At 36.9% G+C, this 22401-nt stretch overlaps 1 protein-coding gene across 1 annotated transcript in view; it reads left to right on the forward strand.

Annotated features, from left to right (window-relative positions):
- Arms (Ankyrin repeat-rich membrane spanning) overlaps positions 1 to 22401 on the forward strand; it is a 485159-nt gene that overhangs the window by 413103 nt on the left and 49655 nt on the right. Inside the window, exons 30-31 of the mRNA XM_067142156.2 lie at positions 18840 to 18845; positions 19677 to 19806. Coding sequence (XP_066998257.1) covers positions 18840 to 18845; positions 19677 to 19806 — 136 coding nt within the window. The remainder of the gene's footprint in view (positions 1 to 18839; positions 18846 to 19676; positions 19807 to 22401) is intronic.

The raw sequence follows: 22401 nt of genomic DNA on the forward strand, positions 1-22401 counted from the left end.
ACCAAATAGGTTTGTGATTAGTAGCAATCAGGAGCACTGTGCGGTCAGGCTTTTACGGTACCTGTAATTAGTAGCACTATATGAGCGACACCAGGGTTCTGGCTTGCCTATGATTAGTACCCACTGTATGAGGAACACCACGGGATAGTACGAGTCCCTGTGGTTAGTACACTTATGTGATGAAAACCATAGGTTTGCGTTGCCTGTAAATGGCGCCGCTATGTGTGAAACATCATAGGTCTGTATTACATGTGCGAATTTCATAACCTGTCAGTAGTACCATAATGTGTGGAATACCGCGAGTCTACGATACTTTTGATTAGTACCGCACCATGTCAAATACCATGGTTCTACTTTCCAAGCGAAAAGTACCATTATGAGAGGCCGATAACCTATATTTTGGAACTCTTTAGCTTGCAAGCATTATCAGTTCAGTATTGAGGTATAGAAGCAATCCCTTGGTCAGTATTACTATTGTTTTCGTGAGTTTCTGAGGCTGAGGCATTGCGGGTCGGCTCCACTGATTATTTTAACTTCATATCCATCCGTTCATTCTTCGTCCGCACGCTTTGAATTCTGGTCAGTGGAGGATTTGGGATTTTTATTTTGTCATTGCATTTCGTCTCATTTCGTATCATCAGGGGCCGATGACCTAGATGTTAGGCCCCTTAAAACAACAAGCATCATCAAAGGAAGTTCAACCAGGTGTTGGCATCATAGGTTGCATTTGTCACCTGATCAATCTAGCAGCTGCAAAAGGTGGTGGAAGATTAGCACTTAAAGTGGATGAGATCCTTGTTAATATATTTTATTTCTTAGAGAAGAGTGTCAGAAGGAAAGAACGCCTTCAGAAATTTCAGAACTTGCACAATAAAGAGTCAAAGAAAATTCTGAAGCATGTATGTACTAGGTGGTTATCTTTAGGCAGATGTTTAGATAGACTACTGGATCAGTGGGATCTGCTTCTTCCTTTCTTAAAGGAGGCAGTAATATTATGTATGGTACCCAAAACATTTCCACAAGCTTGACATCTTCCAGAATACCTAGAGTTGAACAAAGTGGATCCAAAGAGTATCAGAAGAAGAGAATTCTTGATTCTGCTACTACACATGCCCCTAAAAGAATACCATATTCTTCCAAATGTGACAAACCCATCCTAAAAAGTAAGACTTCTGCTACAACACATGAGGAAAAATTGTTTATGTTCCTATCCTCAAACTTGAACAAGGCCCTTTGCACTTTCCTTCATGTGACTATTCCTGTATTTGACAAATTCAGTGTTGCCCTTCAGACTTCTTCCCCACAAGTTCACTTTTTATTAGAACTTCTAATGGATTTGCTAAAGCAGTTGTTCACCAAGTTTGTTAAGACCAAAATTGTCAAAAGCTCCTCATTGCTTGAAGTTGAGTACGACTTGATTCAAAATCAAAGAAGTGATGATGAGTTAGTTATTGGCATTTAGACTTTGAACACAGTGAATGATCTCCAGGATACAAATAAATCCCTTTTCTTTTCATCAGTGAGAAACTACTTTGTACTGCCTGTGACTACATCATCAACAAGTTTCCACTCAAGGATGATGTATTAAAGCATGCTCAAGTTGCTAGGTTAGACAAAATTGAAGATGCACAGTTTTCTTCCACTCGTTTTTTCTTGCAAAAGTTTCCTATCATGTTATGCAAGGAAGAGAATGAAACTACAGATGAGGTGGTCAATGAGCTTCAGAGACAGTTCACAGCTCTTCAGGTATATGACACTTTGGTTGCAAGTCAAGATGCTACTAGTGATTCCAGTTGGGTATAAATATCAAGAATTCGTGGAGCCGATGGACTTCTTAAGTATAACCAAATTTCTAGAGTATTCTCGCAATACCCCATAGCAATGCAGAATGTGAATGCGTTTTCAGCCTTGTGAAGAAAAATAGAACAGAGTTCAGATCATCCACGTCCAAAGAATCTCTGGAGTCTATTTCTCTTTTGAAGACCAGGAGTTCTGGTCGCTGTTATGACAAAACATTTTCTCAAGACTTTTTGCAGGAAGCTAAAAAGGCCACAACTATGACTTTAAAGTCAAACTAGCATGTGATTTGCAGTGTGTATTATATTATTTCTTGCCTGTGTTATGTTAAACAAGTTTCATTGTGTAAAGCCTTTTTAATTATTGCATATCTGCTTAATTTATCAAGGAAGTCCTGTTATGTATGCTCCAAACTAATATTCACCATGCCTGCTGCTGTTTAACATAGATTTCTTCTTGATTATTATGTTCATCTACAAATCATTGACTTGTGATGTAAGTAGATATGATTTCATTGAAGTATCCTGTTTAAAGCATGAATTATTGTATTTCGTAGCCCAGAAGTATTATTATTTTCGTCAAGCTGGGGTATGTCAAAAATGCTTAGAATTTTTTTGTCGCGTGTGAGTTTTACTGATAGCCCTTTTTAAAAGTATGCAGGTATGATGATAGGTTTGTGATTAGTAGCAGCAGAGAGTGGTTCACTGTGGGTTTACAGTACCTATGATTCGTATCACTATAAGCGGAACACCACGGGTTTACGTTGCCTGTGATTTAGTACCATTATGTTAGAAACGCCATGGATCTGGGCGTTGGCTGTGATTAGTATCACTGTATGAGCGACACTGTGGGTCTGCGTTGTCAGTGATTAGTACCCACTATGTGAGGAACTCCACAGGGTTACTGGTGCCCGTGATTTGTACACCTAGGTGAGGAACACCATGGCTTTGCGTTGCATATGAGTGGCGCCATTTTATGAGAAACACTATAGTTCTGAATTACCTGTGCAACGTACAATACTTGTGAGTAGCACCATAATGTGTGGAACACACTTCTTGCGATTAGTACCGCAACATGAGAAATACCATGGTTCTACTTTTCTAGTGATAAGTACCATTATAAGGGGCCGTTGACCTGGATTTTGGACCCCATTAGCCAACAAGCATCATCGATTCAGGATTGTGCTTTGGAAGCAGTCCCTTGGTCATTAATACTATTGTTTTAAGATATTTTCTGGGAAGGTGGGGCATGGAGGGTTGGATCCACTGATTGTTTTAAGTTCATAATCATTGTTCATCATCGTCTTTTAGAATTCTAGTCAGTGGATCAATTTTGGAATTATTTTTAACTATCAGTATTGTGAGTTAGATCTGCTGATTATTTTAAATTCATATTCATCCATTCATTCTTCTTCATCATGTTTTGAATTCTTGTCAGTGGATGAATTTTGGACTTTTAAATTGTCATTACATTTTGTGTCATTTCACACCATTATGGGCTGATGACCTAGATGTTAGGCCCCTTTAAACAACAAGCATCATCATCATCATCATATCCTTACATACACCCTCCCCTTGTTCATTAACCTTTATCGGCCGAGTGGTCGAAATATACCAGAGAATTATACCTCGAAAAGGACGAGTGGTTGAAATTTCAACCACACCCAAACTCCCCCAAAAGGACGAGCGGTTGATATATCAACCACATAATTTTCCTCGCAGTTTGTTGTGAATTCTGGCTTATGAAAATGATCTACTCGATTTGTTACTAATATGAGTCACTAAAATGTGCATAATAATGTACATAAGAATTTGGCGGCTGCTCTTCCTGCTACAAACAAAGCAATTAGTTTGTTATAAGCAGTGAACATGGCTAGACGTGCAGGAATGTTAGATTCCGTTACTCAGGACGAAGTGCGGGAAATTTTGACAGACACAGATTCTGATGAAGATGTAATATCTGTATCTGAATCAGAAGAACTTGGGTCTCCTCATGAAGGGAACAGTGTTATGCGTGGAAGTGAGAGTGAAAGTGACATGGGTTATCTCGTTTAGGGAATGAACATTTAAATTCAGACTCGCCTCCACTAGGAAATTTTAAATTGATATTTACCAATGAACTTTTCGGAATACTTCTTGGAGAGACAAACCAATAGGCATTTCAGACTTTAGGTGCAGATAATAAACAGCTGGAAATTCAGATGCATGAACTGTACCATTTATTGGCCATGATTGTACAGATGGGTCACTGCCAGAGAGGCACTGTGAAGGATTACTGGTCTACCCAAGGGCAGTATTACACTCCTTTCCGTTCGAAGACAATGAAGCGTGACAGCTTTCTCCACATTCTTAGAGTTCTACATTTCAAAAATAATGACAACGCACTTGACAAAATTGACCCCAGTTATGATCGACTATGGAAAGTACGAAACGTATTCGATTACTTCAATGACAAATTTTCTTCAGTTTACAACCCAACAGAACACCTGGCAGCTGGTAAACTGATAGTCCTATTCAAAGGTAGAGTGATCTTCAAGCAATACATACCAAAAAAAACATAAGCGGTTTGGTATAAAACTTTACAAGCTCTATGACAGAAATGGTTACACATACAATATGACGGTCTACATTGGCAAACAACGGTAAAATGCTACATCAATTCTACGCATGAAACAGTTCTGCAGCTAACAAGGAAGGTAGAGGGTGTAGGCCATAAATTATTCATGGACAATTACTTTTCCTCTCCTGCCCTCTCAATGATTTGCTTGGGAGGAAAGTAAACAGCTGTGGCACCGTCCGACATAACTGGAAGGATACGCCGAAAAAATTCGGACCTGAAGATTTGAAACTGAAGAAGGGAGAAGATTATTAGCAAAGTGACGGGAAACCTGTGCGCAATGAGTTGGAAAGATAAAAGGGGAGTGCATTTGCTAACTAACATGCATAACCCGTCACCATCCGGTCACTTTATTGATGACAATGGGATTGCACTGAAACCTGCAATAATTGAAAGCTACAATGCACATATGTGTTAATGTGACAAGAGTGATCGCATGGCCAATAGTTACGATATTTCCTGACGAATATGGAAGTGGGCAAAGAAACTGTTTTTCCATCTGCTGAGCATCGTTATTTTGATTGCCATCATCATTCACACGTCTTGTCAAGGAAAGCTGTCTCAGAAGGAGTTTCGTGAGCTACTTGTTAGGAATATAATACAAGCTGCTCAGGACACGAACCCAGAGCTACCATCCACTGATCTTGGCAGACCGGTTACCAGTGTTGCATGTCTCTCTCGCCTTGAAGTGAAAAGTTCTAAACATTGGCCTAACAAGGGATCTTCTTGCAGGTGCAAAGTGTGCTTGGAGAAGGGAAAGACATCAAGGTCGAATTTCCATTGTGAGGAATGCGGTGTAGCACTTTGCGTGTATCCTTGCTTCAAAATGTACCACCCGAAAAGTACATTTTAAGGTCCATGTTTTCACCTTCTTCTTTATGAAATCATTCATTCGTTTGAATGTTGTTTCTGTGCCTCGAGAAGTGTGATGTGATATAAAATGATAAGAACAAAATAACTCGCTACTTCCTTGTACAGTCTTCACCTCAGCGTGGGCTGTTTCCATTGCGTCAACAGATTAGTTTCCTGTTACTGACATCACCTGACCTTAGAACATAAATTGCCATATCTCGTAATACTATTGCTCCATATCTAATGATTGACTCAGGGAGGTTTTCATCTCATTTCAGAGGTTTTCTTACGTGCAGTATTGTGTACAAATTCAAAAGTAATGTAGTGTAATATGAGATTAATTGGATTTATAATAAATTGTACATAGTGTTTTGTAAATCCTTTACTATCATCGCATTCCCCAATTTGTATGGAATAATCCAATCCTTATTCGAAGTTGTTCTTTCAAAATTTCTAATTTCTACAAGAGTATAAGTATGACGGTATAGTTCATGCTGTCGCTAGGAAAAAAAAACTCTGGCCGGCATGGGCTTGGACCTTCCTAACACTCCGTCCACCAAGGGATATGTGCGCGCATGGCTGCTCGTACGATAAAGGTTAATGATTCCTGGAAAGTCCTCCTTGAAACCTGTTTCTGCCAGTATACCTATACATACCCTTCTATTTTTCACAAAAGTTTGTATGACTGCCTATTATGCTTGCCATCATGTTATACCTAGCAGACTTCTTCACTAGATTCAGTTTCCTATAGAAAGATGGAAACATATAATAGGATGAACAACTTCCTCAGGGAGGCAGATTTCAGAACTCATTAAGGGATCATTTTGATATGTTCAGTCTTGATGTGGGAAATGTTGGATTAGAAAAAACGCCAAATAAGAACAACAAGAACAGGAACAGGAAAAGGAAAGAGAGAAAAGGATAAAGATGAATGCAGATGGTAAAGGGCTAGGAAGACAGGACAGACATATGAGGAGAAAAGGAACTTAAGATGTCAGTATACTGTATATAATGGAAAGGAACAAAGGACAGTCATATATAGAAAGATAGGAACAAGTAACAGGATAAGCACAATGACTGGTTAGTATTGGAAGAGAAAGCAATAGAAAGGAAACAAGAATAAACAGGAATACACAAATGGACGATGACACTCTCCACACACAATGCTGTTTGAGAGTAGACTCTCCTGTCATCAATCCAAATTCTTCTACATCCATAGTTTCCTCCTGTGATGCTGACCTGTCATTGTGTGTTTCATGCTGTATGTTCCCCTTTATGCTCCTATCTTTATATACTATACATGACTTTATTATTTTATTAATATAGTTTTGTGAAATAATTTTGGTTTTTATTTCATTTCTGTAGATGAGACTTACTGTGAAAATCTAGTGATGCTAATACATAGCCTATATCATCTTAGGTAGATACAGTATGCTATCATTAGAGTCCGGGTTTTATGTAGTTACTTATTTTTTCGTTCTGTATGCAAGTGTCTAAAAACTTAAAATCTTTATGAATTAAGAATTATAATATTTAATGTTCATGCTATATTTTTTTAAACATATTTTGTACAGTGCTACATATTTTTACATGAAACCAGCATGTATGTCAAATGCTTAATTAAACATTGGATTATACAAAATGATCAAATATTATATAAGTTTCTCAATTTTAAATTGAAAGTTGTCAGTACATTAATGGAATGAATATTCCTGCTTTCACGATGCAATGGGTCAACCACTCATGTATAGCCTGGTATCTCTCAGCTTACCCTTTGATCTTGCACTCCCTAATAAGCTCTGGAAAATGTAGGTGATTGATGGTTCTCAATACATAATTTGCTTGTCACCCTACCACCTGAATGCAGCTTTTGTTAGCTGGCTTTACAAGAAAGTGGGAATGACAAAATGTGTAGGGTATTACCTTGCTCCACCATTTGAAGGAGCTTACGAACTCAGTGACTTTTACAATAAAGCAGGAAGAGATTAGGAAGTGGGAGGTAAGGGTTGTATTTTGTTCACTAATATTAACAACATACGGTAGGGGGCTGGCCATTTGAAGTATGTCTTTACTACCGATGGGAAAGTTGTGCTGTGTCAAGTGTGTGACAAAAAAAGTAGTCTGTACAATGAAATCTCAGTTAGAACAGCATAAATGAAGTGCGCTTCACAACAAAAATAACCAGTTACGTTCAGTAAAATAGCAGTCATTATTAATACAAACACAAAAAGATTCTCCTCGAATCGAGTTTCACATAGACCTGTGTGAAGCCATGATCACAGCAAACATACCATGGAACAAAGTTCAGGTGCCAAAATACCATGTTTTTCTCAAGAAGTACTGTTGTCATCAAGTTCCTGACAAATCTACACCTTGCAAGGGATATTTTGATAACTATTATGATAATGCTATGGAGTCCATTAGAATGGAAATAGGCCATTCTTACATCTGGAACACCATGGGTGAACCACAGACATTTTGGGCATATACATTATAAACTTGGTTATGGGAAGGCTGAGTTCAGACAGTGCATCAAAACCATAAATCACTGCCAGGAGAGTTCTAGATTGCACAGATCACAGAACAGTTGCCCTACTCATTAATGATGGACTAAAAGTATTGTGGTCTGGAGGTGTACAACAAGAAAGAGTTCTTTTAACGTATGCTGACTCGGTAGCCTATATGTTGAAGGCTGCAACTGCACTTAAAGCATTCTATTTCCACCTCACTGGTCCATACTATTCACCAAGTTGCAGAAGAGATACAAAGTCACTTCTTTCAAGTCAGTGAACTTGTTTCTTCAACCTAGAAGGTGTTTCTGAAGGTGCCCTAACGTGTGCAGGCTTACTGAGAGCAACTACCACAAAGGACACTTCCTCCACAACCCATATTAACATGATGGGGCACTTGGATAACAGCAGTTAATTTCTACAATGAACCCTTCAACATTGTGCTGTTGCTGACTCTTTCACCCCTCAGTCTGGTGTATCAGTGAGGGATTGCATGTTATGTTGCATGTATCAAATCTAACTTCAGCTGGATTCCTGAAAACATAAAAAAATGTTGGAAATTAGTGGACTATCACTCATGGAATTGATGGACTTCATCTGTGCCATGAAAAATGAATTGAATGCTGTTTGCAGGTCAGTAGGTGTAAAGGTCATGAAAAAATTTCAGTCTGTTTTGGAGAGAAATCCAAGTTACACCAGTTTGTTTATTGTTGGCCAGATTATCAATGGAAAATTGTGAGAACTCCAAAAGATATTGCTCTAAGACACATCCATGTACTTAAGTATTCATCAGTGATTTTGTGTGATGCCAAGCAATCATTTTCAGTGTACAAGAATATACTTCCCAATTGCTGACGGAACCTGACTCCTGAGAATATGCAGAAATACCTTGTAACATACTAAGCTCCTCACCTTGATTGCCTTTTGCACCATAGTCTGTGATATAATTTTTTGTATTGTAATTTTTTTTAAATTAACCTTATTTTTACCTTTCATGCTCAGTAAAATTATTTTTGAAACATTTTTATAATTTTGATGCTTCATTATTTAGTACATACAGGGTAGCGCATGAATAGCTGACACATTTGAAAAGCAAATATAAAATGCAACTTATGTACTATGTTGTTAAAATTTCGCGCACATCTTCCCTGTTTCATGGAAATATCTGTAGAGGTGACACTGCTGCTTTGTTGCCAAATGCCTGCATTCCAGTGAGCTTTCTGCCATGGCCGACCACGGCCGACTCTCCGTTCAGCAGCGCGCCAGAACAGTTATATTTTATTGCAAATCAAAAAGTGTTACGGCGACACAAAATAAATTTAGGTGGGCACCAGCAAGGAACACCACCCTTCGCTTATACAGAAACTTTGAAGGACAAGCCAGTGTGAAGGAAAAAAAAGCGACCTCGTGCACCAGCAGTTCGGTCTCCTGAAAACATCGCTGCGCTGAGGGTCGCCATGCAGTGCAGCCCGGTGAGCTTCAAGAGAAAGTGGAATATCACCCCATTCAGTTCAAAGAATATTACACGATGACCTTCAGGTTACCTGTAAAAAATGTCTGTGCTACACAAGATCTTCACAGGCAGAGTAGTTTGCAGTGTGCCTTATGGACTCAAGATAAAGATGAAGTACTGTTTAACACTTGGTTCTCTGATGAAGCCTATTTTTTTATCAAAGGGGCAGTTAATAAACAAAATGTGTGGTTTTGGGCTACAGAAAACCAGACATTATTCATGAAAAAACACATATGGAGAAAAAGTGAGTCTGTGGGTAGCTATGTCAAGTCATGGGTTAATTGGACCATTTTTCTTCAGACAGACTGTTAATCCACAACGATACACGGACATGCTGGAGAATAAATTCATGCCTCAAATTCCGCTGTACCTATTCATACGCAGTGGTTTATGCAAGATGGTGCAACATCTCACACAGCTAACGATGTTCTTTAGTTTTTGAGGGGAGTATTTGTTGATCATGTAATGTCTCATCGTTACCCACAGCACAAAAATTATGGCAGATTTTTCCGACCTCCTTAAAGCCCAGATTTAAATGCTTGTGATTTCTTTTTATGGGGCTATTTAAAAGAAAAACTCTTCGCTTCAAGACCTCAAAGCCGCATGGAAATGCGTGCTCGGTTAATGCAGCCCTCCAGTGAAATTCATGAAGACCTGTGCCGCAAAGTCGTCAGATACATGCGTACCCGTCTCGAAGAGGTTATCCGCCGAAGTGGAGGCCAAATTGTATATATGATATAGTGGAATGTATTTCCAGGGTCCATGCTGCCTATGTCTAAAATTTCATTAGTGTTCTCTGAAAAATAAGGTGGTTGTTCTAAAATTAAATGTGTCAACTATTCGTGCACCACCCTGTATTTTGATGTTTCTTGTTACCGGTACATATTTATGTACACATTTTGTAGGTTAATAGTGCATAAAGATCTGGACTCTAGTTATCACTACTTATCAGAATATTTTTTTAAATTGAAACTTAAGATAAATTCAGTCATGAAACTGGCTCTAAAACTAAAATAAAAATTAAACATGTTAAATGAATACATCCTTAGTTACATTCTGAATGTTGTATAATTTCCATAATTGTGAGCAAAATTTGTTTTCATGATTAACTACTATAAGTTAAAGTTGCTCACATGCTGCTTCTGCAGAGCCCTGCTTATACAAATTTTGATCAATCAATACCTACTTGAAATGTATATGCAATCTTACTTTCTGCAATATTGAAGATGAAAATAATTTCAGGAGCCCTGCTTATACAAATTTTGATCAATCAATACCTACTTGAAATGTATATGCAATCTTACTTTCTGTAATATTGAAGATGAAAATAATTTCAGAATAGTTTATCTCCATAGTCTCGGTAAGTCTCTGTAGACATAATAAGAGGGTTACCCTTCATGTCTAATGCATTACCTTTCAGGTCTATAATGTTTAAAGCCTTATATTCTCGGGTCTCTAATGACCATTTCCAGGATACTTGTCAAATCATAACTGGAGGAAAGAAGAGAAGAAAACCCTTTAACAAAGAAGTACATAGAAAGAGGACAAGTAAATATAGTATTGGGAATGTGCACAAGAGTGTAACTGAATGCCACTCTCTCCATTGACATTGTTTAGTATAACACTTAACCTCAGCAGCTGTTCAGGACACTGAAAAATGTGAACTGTTTTGTAGATACCATGAAATTGCTCTTATGTGTTGTTGAGGAAAGTGAAAAGTCTTCACTGATAGATGTGTTATTACTAAAGTGATGCAGGGATATAACACCAAAAAAAGAAAGAAAAAAAAAACTGTTAAGGAAGAAAGCTTTCTTTTTCAAAATTGTTTGGAAGTTGTTTTAAATTCTGTGTATATCATGCATGCAATATTTATTGAAATGTTTGTTAAAATTAATATGTACTGGTGCTCCTGAAATTAGTGGAATTTAGAAAGATTTGGTTATTCAAAATCATATCTACATTAGTTCTTTTTTTTTTTTTCTTTTTTTGATAAGTGGGATATTTTCAGCTTCTTAACCATATATGCATGAGTTTGTGCACAGTGTCTTCAGTAAAAAGGTGTTGTCTTTGGAGCTATTCGGTTGTGGTCGCATTTTTATGAATGATAACTTTTCACCTGCTCTATTGTAGGCCTTGTCAAGACAGATTGTGGTCGAATAGAATTCACGTTTTCATATGTAGGTGGAGGCTCAAGCATTTACTGCAGAGTCCAAACTTTTGGAGAAATTGTACTGGAATAATAATAATAATAATAATAATAATAATAATAATAATAATAATAATAATAATAATAATAATAATAATAATAACAATTATTATTTCATGTGGCTGTATCTTGCTTGGTTCCAGCCCTTGTAAGGTGGCCGCTCCGATGAGTTGGGTGGTGTGGGCAATGTGTGACATGTATGGGAAACTGTGGTTGCATTTTTATCAGTCAGAAGAGAGAGGGGAATAAAAAAGGAACACATATAATTGGATAAACACAATGGCAGGTCATTCTGGGGAGAGGGAGCAACAGAAATAAGAGACGAGGATAAACATGGAAACACAAACTCATGTCCTTATATTTCTCGAGGTGCTGCAGCTCTTTTTTGTCACACTCCCAATGAAGGTGACTGCATGTACCTTTTCAACAACATACCTACACTCTTCCTCATCATCATCATCATTTCTTTGCTCCAGCAAGCCGGGTGCGGTTGTGTACGAGCCTCCTCTAGTTTGTTCTATCCATCCACAGATGCTGCTCATATATGCGACACCAGTTCGCGTCTCTAATTTCAAGGTCCTTCATTATCTGTTTTTCCCAAACATCACAAGGTTTTCCTCTTGGTCTCTTCCCAGGAACATTGTGATCAAAGTATGTTCGAGGAGTCCTGTGAGGGTTCATTCTTTTCATGTGACCGTACCATTGCAATCTCTTCACTCTTCACTTCTAGAGTCTCCAGCAAGCTTCTTTCCAATCCAAGCTGTTGTCGGATATCTACATTCCTTATTTTATCCATTCTTGTTTTTTGTAGACAAGAACGGAGAAACTTCATTTCTGTTGCCTGAAGACGACTCTTTGTTGGTCCAGTAAGTGTTGCTGCTTCCAGGCCATATGTCAGTATAGGTTCTAGATATATTTTGTACAAGCTGATCTTGGAAACTAACGGAAATGTTTCATCCCAAAGTATTTGACGTACAGCATGAAAGAAGCTTTCTGTATTCTGTTACTAATCTCTGGATGTATGATATTGTCTGATGACAGAACACTACCTAAATACTGGAAGTTGTCTGCAATATCCATCTCCTCATCTCCAATTCTTAGATGAACAGTTGGAGAGTTTCTACTCATCACCAAGCCAACTGTCTTCGTTTTGCTGATTTTGAGACCAAAGGTTTTAAAAGCTTCATGCCAGAGATCTAATCTAGTTTGTACTTCCACTTCTGTCTTACCCCATACCATTACATCATCAGCAAAAACCAGGGCATTAGTTGTTCGATCCTTTCTCTTAACCGCTTTTAAAACTTCATCCATTATGATTATGAAGAGAAGTGGTGAGAGACAACTTCCTTGCTGGACTCCACTCTTGCTAATCTCAAATCTCTGGCAGTACTAGGAATCAAACCTCGGCAACCTTGAAGATGGTTTTCCGTGGTTTCCCATTTTCACACCAGGTAAATTCTGGGACTGTACATTAATTAATTCCACAGCTGCTGCTTTCCCGGTCCCAGCCCTTTCCCATCCTTGCGTTGCCAGAAACCTTCAGTGTGTTTGTGCAATGTTAAACCACTAGCAGAAAAAAAAAGAAAAAGAAAAAGAAACAAACCGAGGCTTCTGAGGATGACAGCTAATGGCACTAACTTTATACTGTTGGAGCCGAGCTCTGTCCTGTTTCCAACTTGTTCCAACTACATCAGTTGCAAGGAAGAAGGTTGTAACTTCTTCCTGAAGTCTCCTTTTCATTCAGAAAAAAATACAATTCCTTAATATGAATCTCTACTTCGGGACAGTGCCCTAAGTTTTGCTATTTCTTCTTTGCCATTCCCTTCAAAATATACATTGCACAGCTGGGGACATATTAATTCCAAATGATACTCATTTCATAGTAGTCACAGAGTTCCCACCAAATCTGAATTTAAATCTGGCATATTATATTCAGGTACAAATTGTCTTTTCTTTCTTCATATTGTACTGCATTCTGTGTCTTCATTCCTTCCTGTATAATTCATCAAGAGGTAAAAATCTTCTGTGCAAATCATTTCAGTTTAGATTACTAGTATACCCATTCTATTGTTTTGCTGCAAGGAGAAAGACCTGTTGTTTTATTAAGGATGATGCTTGCCAGTACGCTTTTACTAATACCCAAATGACGTATAATTTCACATGCTTCTCTCTTGGGAACAGATGAATTATTCTAAAAAATGACAAGCATAGTGCTGATGGTATTTTGTTTTAAGTGTTGCATGGCACAAAGAACAGTTGAATAGTGTAGAATTTCTCAGAATTTTTTTACCATATCAGATTTTATATTTTTGTCAAACTTACAAGAATGTTATTTTTTGGTGAAGAATTTATATTGCTTTAAATAAACCTACTTGAGGATATCAATTGTTCAAACTATTAAGATCCAACCAAGTTTGAGAGTGTGCACCTCTCTGTAATTTGAGACCATTTCAGTCATTACTTCTCATGAATATAATGTACATAATTATTATGTACATTAGTTAATTGTTTTCATGCTGATTCCAAAGATAGCTTTCATTTTTACTCACCATGTAATATACTGGCAGTATAAGCTGTAACTCATAGTGATTTGAAAGTTATCTTGAAATCTTATGTATTCGTAGCTGACTCATTGCTAGTAAATTTGTATGCTTTAGATCATTTAGCTCAACAAAGTCATCTTTCTCATGATTTCTATGGCCTATTTATGGGTAAGATTTGAGTTCAGTTCGTTCGCATATCTGAAATATAAGTAAACTCTGTCATTCATAGCATGCAATCTCTTGAATATCTAGTAAATTTCTTAAATGTTCCTAACATCATTATACTACACTCCTATTTCTTATTAACATAATCAAAGTTACCTTGAAATCTTATGTATCCATAGCCAACAAAAGCAAACAAATGAGTAGTACTGATGGAAAATTCTACGAGAGAATTATGTGTGGTACTGTAAAACGGGGTAACTTTGGCCATTCAGAGTAAATTCGGCCAGTGGCGCATGGCAACACTGATTTTCTCCTGCCCCCTATACTATAAAAGATGAATAATTTGCAACAACTAAAATACGCGCGCAATAGTGTGCTCTATTAACACTCGCTAGTTCAAAGAATATAGGCGGGCTCATTGTCAAGTAAAGCGATTTGTTTCACAGCACCGATTATTGTCTTGTTGGAGTAACATTGAAAAACAAACTGTTCTCCAGCCCCAGCATCTGATTCTCTACTCCAGCTATTTATGGTGTTAGAAAGTAAGTATGTCTGGTAACTGATCAACTGAATTTGATGCATCTTCTTCAAATAGGTTTTTCATGCAATAGTTTTGTGGTAAAAGTTGACCTCTTCCAGGGTAACTTCGGCCATGCCAAGAAGATACAAGAAAGTTTTAGGCGGCCGTGGGTATTGTAATTACAATCCTGTTTACCTAAAAAACACATTAGAAGAGATAAAGAAAGGCACTATAACGATTCGGCAAGCCTCGGAGAAATATGCTGTTTTGCGATCGACCCTGCAAGACAAGCTGAACAAGAAGCACACGGGAAAAATAGGACATCCAAGCATTCTTTCAGCTGAGGTTTGCTTTGACGCTTATATGTAACTGCTTCACTTATACCCCCGAGGTGTTGCTAACAGAGATATTTTATTTACCTATTATCTCTGGTGTTTGATTTCAGGAAGAAGCCAACCTCATTCATGGACTTACTACGTGTGCTGTATGGGGATATCTGTTAACACCTGGAGACATCAGAATTGTGGTGAAGGATTATCTAGACAGAGAGGGAAAAACAATTTCCATCTTCAAAGATAATGTGCCTGGTGCATACTGGCTCAAACGTTTTCTTGATAGACATCGAGATTTATCGTTTCGCTTTGGGGAAAATATCAAACGTGCTAGAGCTTCCATAGGATTGGTAGAAATTGGTGAATACTTCGACAACTTAGAAATGACACTGGATGGAATTCCTCCAGAAAATATTATAAACTACGATGAGACTAATTTTGTAAATGATCCGGGTAAAGTTAAAGTGATTGTAAAAAGAGGATGTAAACACCCTGAGAGGATTACTGGCTCATCAAAGAGTGGAACTTCTGTCATGTTGGCAGGAACAGGCTCAGGAGAGTTGTTGCCTCCATATGTGCTCTATCAAGCCAAACATTTGTACCCAGGCTGGACAGAAGGTGGTGTCACTGGTGCACATTACGACAGAAATGAAAGTGGTTGGTTTGATATGGCCATTTTTGAGGAATGGTTTTCTACAATTTGCCTGCCATATCTCAAGAAGTTACCTGGTAAAAAAGTAATAATAGGTGACAACCTGGCCAACCATCTGTCAATGGAAGTAATCAGACAGTGTGAGAACAACAATATATCGTTTGTGCTCCTGCCACCAAGTTCAACTCATCTAACACAACCATTGGATGTTGCACTTCTCTGTCCACTTAAAATGTCTTGGAGGAAACAGCTGAACGAATGGAAGAATAAGAATAGACGAACCCTACCTAAAACAGAATTTCTCAGAGTTTTCAAGTCAGCCCAGGAGGATATAGGGGATGAAAGGTTGAAAAGTAGCCTGAAATCTGGCTTCAGAGCTGCAGGACTTTGTCTTCTAAAAAGTGATGCTGTCCTAAAAAGACTTCCTGACTTTACCGAAAATCAGAGTTCGGAAAAGTCATGGAGCGAATCGTTCACGAATCTCCTGAAGACATCTCGATTAGGAGAGAAGAATAAGTCCAGATTCAAAGGAAAACGACTGAATGTGAGGCCTGGACGAAGTGTAACCACAAACCACATATCAAAGCAACCCCAAAATGAACAGGAGCAGCTTGAAGAAAATTATGAACTTTGCAGCCAAGGAGAGAGAATTTGAACTGAAGACAGGACGGCAAGTTTGGAAATGCAAGTAGATGGGACTGATGAATATGAAGCAGGAAACTTCTTACTTGTAAAATTTTCCAAGGACAAAATTCAGCGATTTTATGTTGGAGAAGTTAAGGAAACTGGAGAGCACTTGGTAGTGAAGTTTCCGAGGAAGAAAGCTGGAAGGGATGTGTACTTCACTTTCCCAGTAATTGATGATGAATGTGACGTCCAGAAAGATGATATTGTGAGGAAATTGGAAGTTCGGGATCCAGTCAGACGTGGGCGATACAAATTCAAGAGCTTAATTGACAGGCCAGATATATTTTTAATGTAGACGCCAGTGTATTGTCAGAACAGTCCAAAAATATTTTATTTTTTCAACTTGTTTCTTTCTTCATACATTGGACTCAAGAGAATATGATTTTGCTATCTTCATTATCTTGCATGCCAGTAAGATTAGTTACATAATATAATGCATAATTTTTATATCAGTGAGTGCTTACAGGCTTAAGTTAACTTGTTTCTTCTTTGGGGAAAATGTGAGTTATTTGGAAATATCTTGTAAATTTGATCACTATACGTCTGTTTTGCCCCGAATGGTCTTAATTTGTTTGCCGATTATTGATATATGGCTTTTTACAAGTTTTTAAAAACTTTTATGGTGGCCGAAGTAATACTAAGTCGGAGGAAACTTCGTTTTTTTAGTTATTTATACGGTGGCCGAAGTTACCCCAAAACACGGGGTAACTCCGGCCGCTGTTTTGATAATCATAATTCATTACTGAATTACAATTACTATTATGTACATACATAACAATGAAGAAAAAGTACGGCAGAACTTATATTATTTTTTTCAGAAAATTATAGGGAAAAGTCCATATGTATATTTTCAAAATACACGAAAAAGTGGCCGAAGTTACCCCGTTTTACAGTACTATGTTCCTGTAAGTACTATTTCAACAATTTTGAAAATAAAATTGGATGGGGGAGGAGGGGACTTTATTGGTGATGAAGTGACATAATCACTAGGAAAATTAGTCATTGTAGAAATGTAAATTTCTCGTGAGAATGTAATGAAGAAGATAATTTCATCCTTGTGGATCCTGCCACAATGCCAGGTGCCTCACTTCACAATACAAGAATTTGGTACTGTTGGAAGTGAGCTGTTGGATTGAAGGACTCCGTTAGGAATCTGTTAGGATAATAAGAAAAAATAATTATGAAACAAATTGAATCCTCAGGATGTGTTCAATGATTTGAGAAGCTAATTTTGATGGTAGACCCTGTCTCACTCACAGCTGAAAACATGCTAATGAAGACAGGGTAAACTGGTCTCTTACTCAATCATAAAGTAAAATTGTATTGTGCAGTTGTATATGTAACAGTTTTAAACATAAAAAGTATGCTGCTTGAATTGATTAATCAATGTGCTACTAAATATAATTGTGGCTTTATCCTCACTATTTTTATAAGAATATTCTGATTTTATAACAGTGACTGATGATGACTGTAGGTCTAAATGTTATTGGGTCTGTATAATTTTCCCTCTGAATTTCTTTGGGAACTTCCACAAAGAGTTTGTGTAATTCAATTAATAATCTGGTAATCATACCACAATCCAGTTGAAGTTGTTTTGAAGATGTTTTGATGATTTGAAAATAACAGGTACCGGTAGTTGATCAAAGGAGATTGGACAGGAAATGTGAAAGAGAGGGATCTGGCTAATCACTCCCAAATTCATAGTTGTGAGTCCCTAGCAAAATAATTGTGATAATAATACTGAACAACAATAGCAATACCCTAAAAGGAGATCCACAAAGTTTGAGGAGCTGACAGGGATGCACATAAAACAGTTGGACAAATTTTGTAGCCTTCAGTGTTAAGATTCTCTTGTGAATCCTTTTCTTATTTAAAAAAAGAAAATTATTACAGGAGTAAACCAACTTTCACTGATTTTATAATGGTTACCAGATTACCTCATTCAAAGTGCTTTCAACCATTTTCTGCATGGCCATCCTTGGATTTACCATTATAAGATTAGTAAAAGTTCATTTTATTCTATAAATTGTTATCAGTAAGTAATGAACATCAGCATTGAAAAATTTATACTTACTAGCATATCATGTATGGTTTTGAAACAAATTTTATTTTATTTATTAATTTTATTAATTTCTCAATGAATTACATTCTGTGAACTCAGAATCACTTTTTGTTTCTTTCTTTTGTATCATTTACTTTGTGAGTTTATCCATAGAAAAGAGGTAATGCCATTCCCCAGCAATAGATTGTTCAAAATGAAATCTTTGTAAATCACTGATCCATGAGAGTTTTTTTACATTTTGCCTCTCTGAAAACCATAGAAGTAGTTAGCAGGACGTAAAACCAATAAACGTATTATTATTTACATTTACTGACCAATAATTGTCCTCCAGTTGAGTTTCTATCAACTGATGCTTATTTTTCATGCTTCTCTTGGAATTTGTAGTACCAGGTATGATGTTAAATTGTTGATAATTTTCCTTGTCATGTCCTAATGATATTCCATCCTATTATTTTAGATTGTTTCATTTGTTTATTCATTCATTCATTTTTCTTTACTTCTTTATTGTATTCAGAAAACTGCATGTCTCTATTAACAGCATGCTTAGAAAATACCATCGGAATGGGATATGATACAAAAGTGGCATTGTCACTGGCCTCTCACCAAGGCAGCTGGGGTTCGCATCCCAGCTGGTACCCATGAGATTTTCAAATGAAACTTCATGTCCCCTTGGTTCAGATTCCACATAAAACTGGAGGTCCTGTGACAATCATGATATCGACAGTTACGTAAATTTTCAAGCTGCTTTAGAAACTTGTTTTTCTGATGATGAAGGTTTGTAGCGTTTTCTTCCTGCAGTGTACCTGTATATTGAGTTCATTCCAAATGTTTTTTGCTGATTAGTTGGTGGTTCTACCATTAGGCTTATTGATAGTGAGGTTGCTAATATTTGCATGAAATGTTATGTCTTGCCGTGAGTACCTTTCTTCCTCCTCTTTATATTCAAAATGCTGTTCTTATAGTATTTTAAAAAGCCTTATTTAGTGAAGTAGGACATCTGATTTAATACACTAGAACCCAATCTGGTCCTGTATAAAGCAGTAAATCATTGGGATATTATTCATGAACCTTCTGCTTATTTATTGTTATTTATAATATGAGAAAAGGCTTTATTTTGAACTCACCTTGAATATTTTTAAAAGCAATGGTGAAAATTAAATTGCTGTGTTCATAGAAATTGTTAACTTTTGCTGTGAAATACAGTTTTATTTTTGTTTTCAGGTTACACTCGAAGAGCAAATGATATGTGGTGCCCTCCAAACTCTGAATGAAGAAGCTTGTGAAGATGTTCTAGATGAGGCAGAGGAAACAGAATACAAGGTCACGGCAACAGCTCCATCATCTGATTCAGGTGAGTTTTTAGTCGTGACCTTGTCTGACCGTGCACAGGACAAGAGTGGTGTCAACAGTGTGAGGGATGTTACGTTACTATGATACAGCATGCATGCTTCCTCTCAGTGAGCAATATTCTTGCAGTAGAATATGATGGTTGGTCAAATCATATTTGTGAAGATTTTTCATTGGAGCAAGCAAAGAGAACACTTTCTTTTCCATACTTCCAGTTGAATAGATTTTTCATTATATAATTTTTGTAACTAATTTGGTAAATGTTCTGTTTTATTTTTATTTTTATATGCATTTACTTTTAAAATAAGGTTCCCCCAAATTGGCTATTACTGTGTCACAATTTATACTTGGTTTATCACTTGTAGTCAGCCAGTGTAAGTAAGTGACACTCAGTATTTTGAATATATTTCCAGTGCTACTAACCTACATACCATTCACATACTCTGATTACTATCTTGTCAGCAAACTAGAATAATAGTACAGAAGGCTGTGGTTGTAATAAGTTAGCTCTCGGACACTGTCTTTACATTTTAATATTTATATCAGTTTTCAAGGTATATTTTCATCTGCCTGTGTAGTGGTAGTTCTAATTGTATGGTTCGGTTTGTGATGTGTCACAGTTTTTATATTCCTCAGCCTTTTGTTCAGTTAGTTTATTCTTTTGTTTATGGTTACAATTGTATGAGGTTATTTGTTCACAATAATTTCCATGGAGCACCAAATTTAATATACAGTATTAATCAGTAAGCTTTCATACACACAGTAACTCTATAATATGTATTTATTCTGAATCAGTTTTGGAAATTACCCTTTGAATAGATCAGATATGATTCATGTGCAAATTTTCAGTAACCACGTATAACTTGAATGGAAGATAGAAATACTACATCTAAAAGTGCGCTCTTCACACTACAATAGAAATGTCAAAAATTCTCCAAATTACACTGCAATAAACTCACTGGAAACAGCTGATAAAAATAATGCTAGCACTAATATGCTGATAGGACTATCTATATTAACTTTACATGCTGGTAACTATTCCAAACTCGGAAGGTACTTTCGCCCATGTTATGTATCTCCATATGATAATCAATTAACTCAGCCATCATCACTCTAAGTTTCATCACCAGGACATGCCAACTGTGGAGAGAACAATCACGGTCAAGAAAAAGGTGATGGTGACACTCCAGTAAATTCACAAAATTACTCAATATGTCCTCATTGTGGCAAATCTTTCTGTGGTTTAAATGGTCATATTGCTCACACACATCCTGCCGCCTACAGGAAAGCAATTTTGGAGCAATATGGAATGAATGAATCAATGTTCACATCAGATAGTAAACCAAATGTTATTTTGAATGCTTATGATATTTTACTTTTGGAAAATCTATTTTTAGAGATCCTAAACATAGTCAGGGATGAGAATAAATTTGAAGACAGTGTTTACCAATTCATTTAAAATTTTGGAAGTGCTCCGATGGAATATAAGGGCCCTGAATACCCTGCTGTAAAGTACTATAAAGCTAGGAAGGCAAGGCAGCGAGTACAAGAGCAGTCCCTGTATTCTCAGTATACCAATTCCCAACGTCGTGATAAATGTTTCAAGGTAAAGAAAAGAAATCGGTGTCAGTATGATCTTATACAGCATTACTACTATTATAGGAGGAAGAAGGCAGTTTGGATTGTTATGGCCATTACAGATTGCAAACAGTGTAAAATTCCACCATCAGAAATTTTTGCATTTCTCTCCAGTACAATGTAGATGTACCAAATCCTGTGCACTCTTGATGCATATATTTTTCATGAAAATGAAGACTATGATTCTAACTGTTATGTGACCAAGACAGAAAGGGAATAAATGAAGATACAGCTCCTGGTCCTGATAAGATACTCCTCAATGTAACAAAAAATGTTAAATGCTGCTGGATTATCAGTAAAACTGCCAATATAATGTTAACCTGGAATTATGTTCCTAAGGTGTTCAGGAAAGGCCTTACCATCTTATTATATAAGACAGGAGATCCTACATTAATCACTAATTGTCATCCTATAACCATCTTTTCTATTCTAAGAAGGATTATTGAGAGGACACTGGAGAAGAAAATTAGACCACATGGCAAACTATCTATCCAACAATGAGGCTTTGTACCAATACCAGAAACATTTATAAATTTGTCCCTAATAAACAGCTGTCTCCAAGATTCTAAACAAAAGAAAAAGAGCTACTCTATTACTTTTTTAAATGTTTCCAATGTTTTTGACACCATTCGTCACAATCACATGGAATCGATCATAAACACAACAACAATTCTTAAGTGGCTTAAAGCTATTATAATTTCTCTCTTGAAACATACCTCTGTAAATATTGAAATAGATGCAATCACACATGCCAAGGAGATACCTGACTGTAAGGATGTAGCTCAACGTTCACCTCTTTCACCCCTTCTCTTTTAACTTGACAATTGATTTCATGTTACAGTAGAACCTCGATAATTCAAAACCGGTTAATTCAAAATCCCACCTAATTCGAAGCAGCTCTCATTCCCAGAAACATGAGATATGTTTTTGCATGTCATTTAAATTCTTTAATTCAAAATGC

The sequence above is a fragment of the Anabrus simplex genome, chromosome 2, assembly GCF_040414725.1.
Source record: "Anabrus simplex isolate iqAnaSimp1 chromosome 2, ASM4041472v1, whole genome shotgun sequence".
Lineage (NCBI taxonomy): Eukaryota > Metazoa > Arthropoda > Insecta > Orthoptera > Tettigoniidae > Anabrus > Anabrus simplex.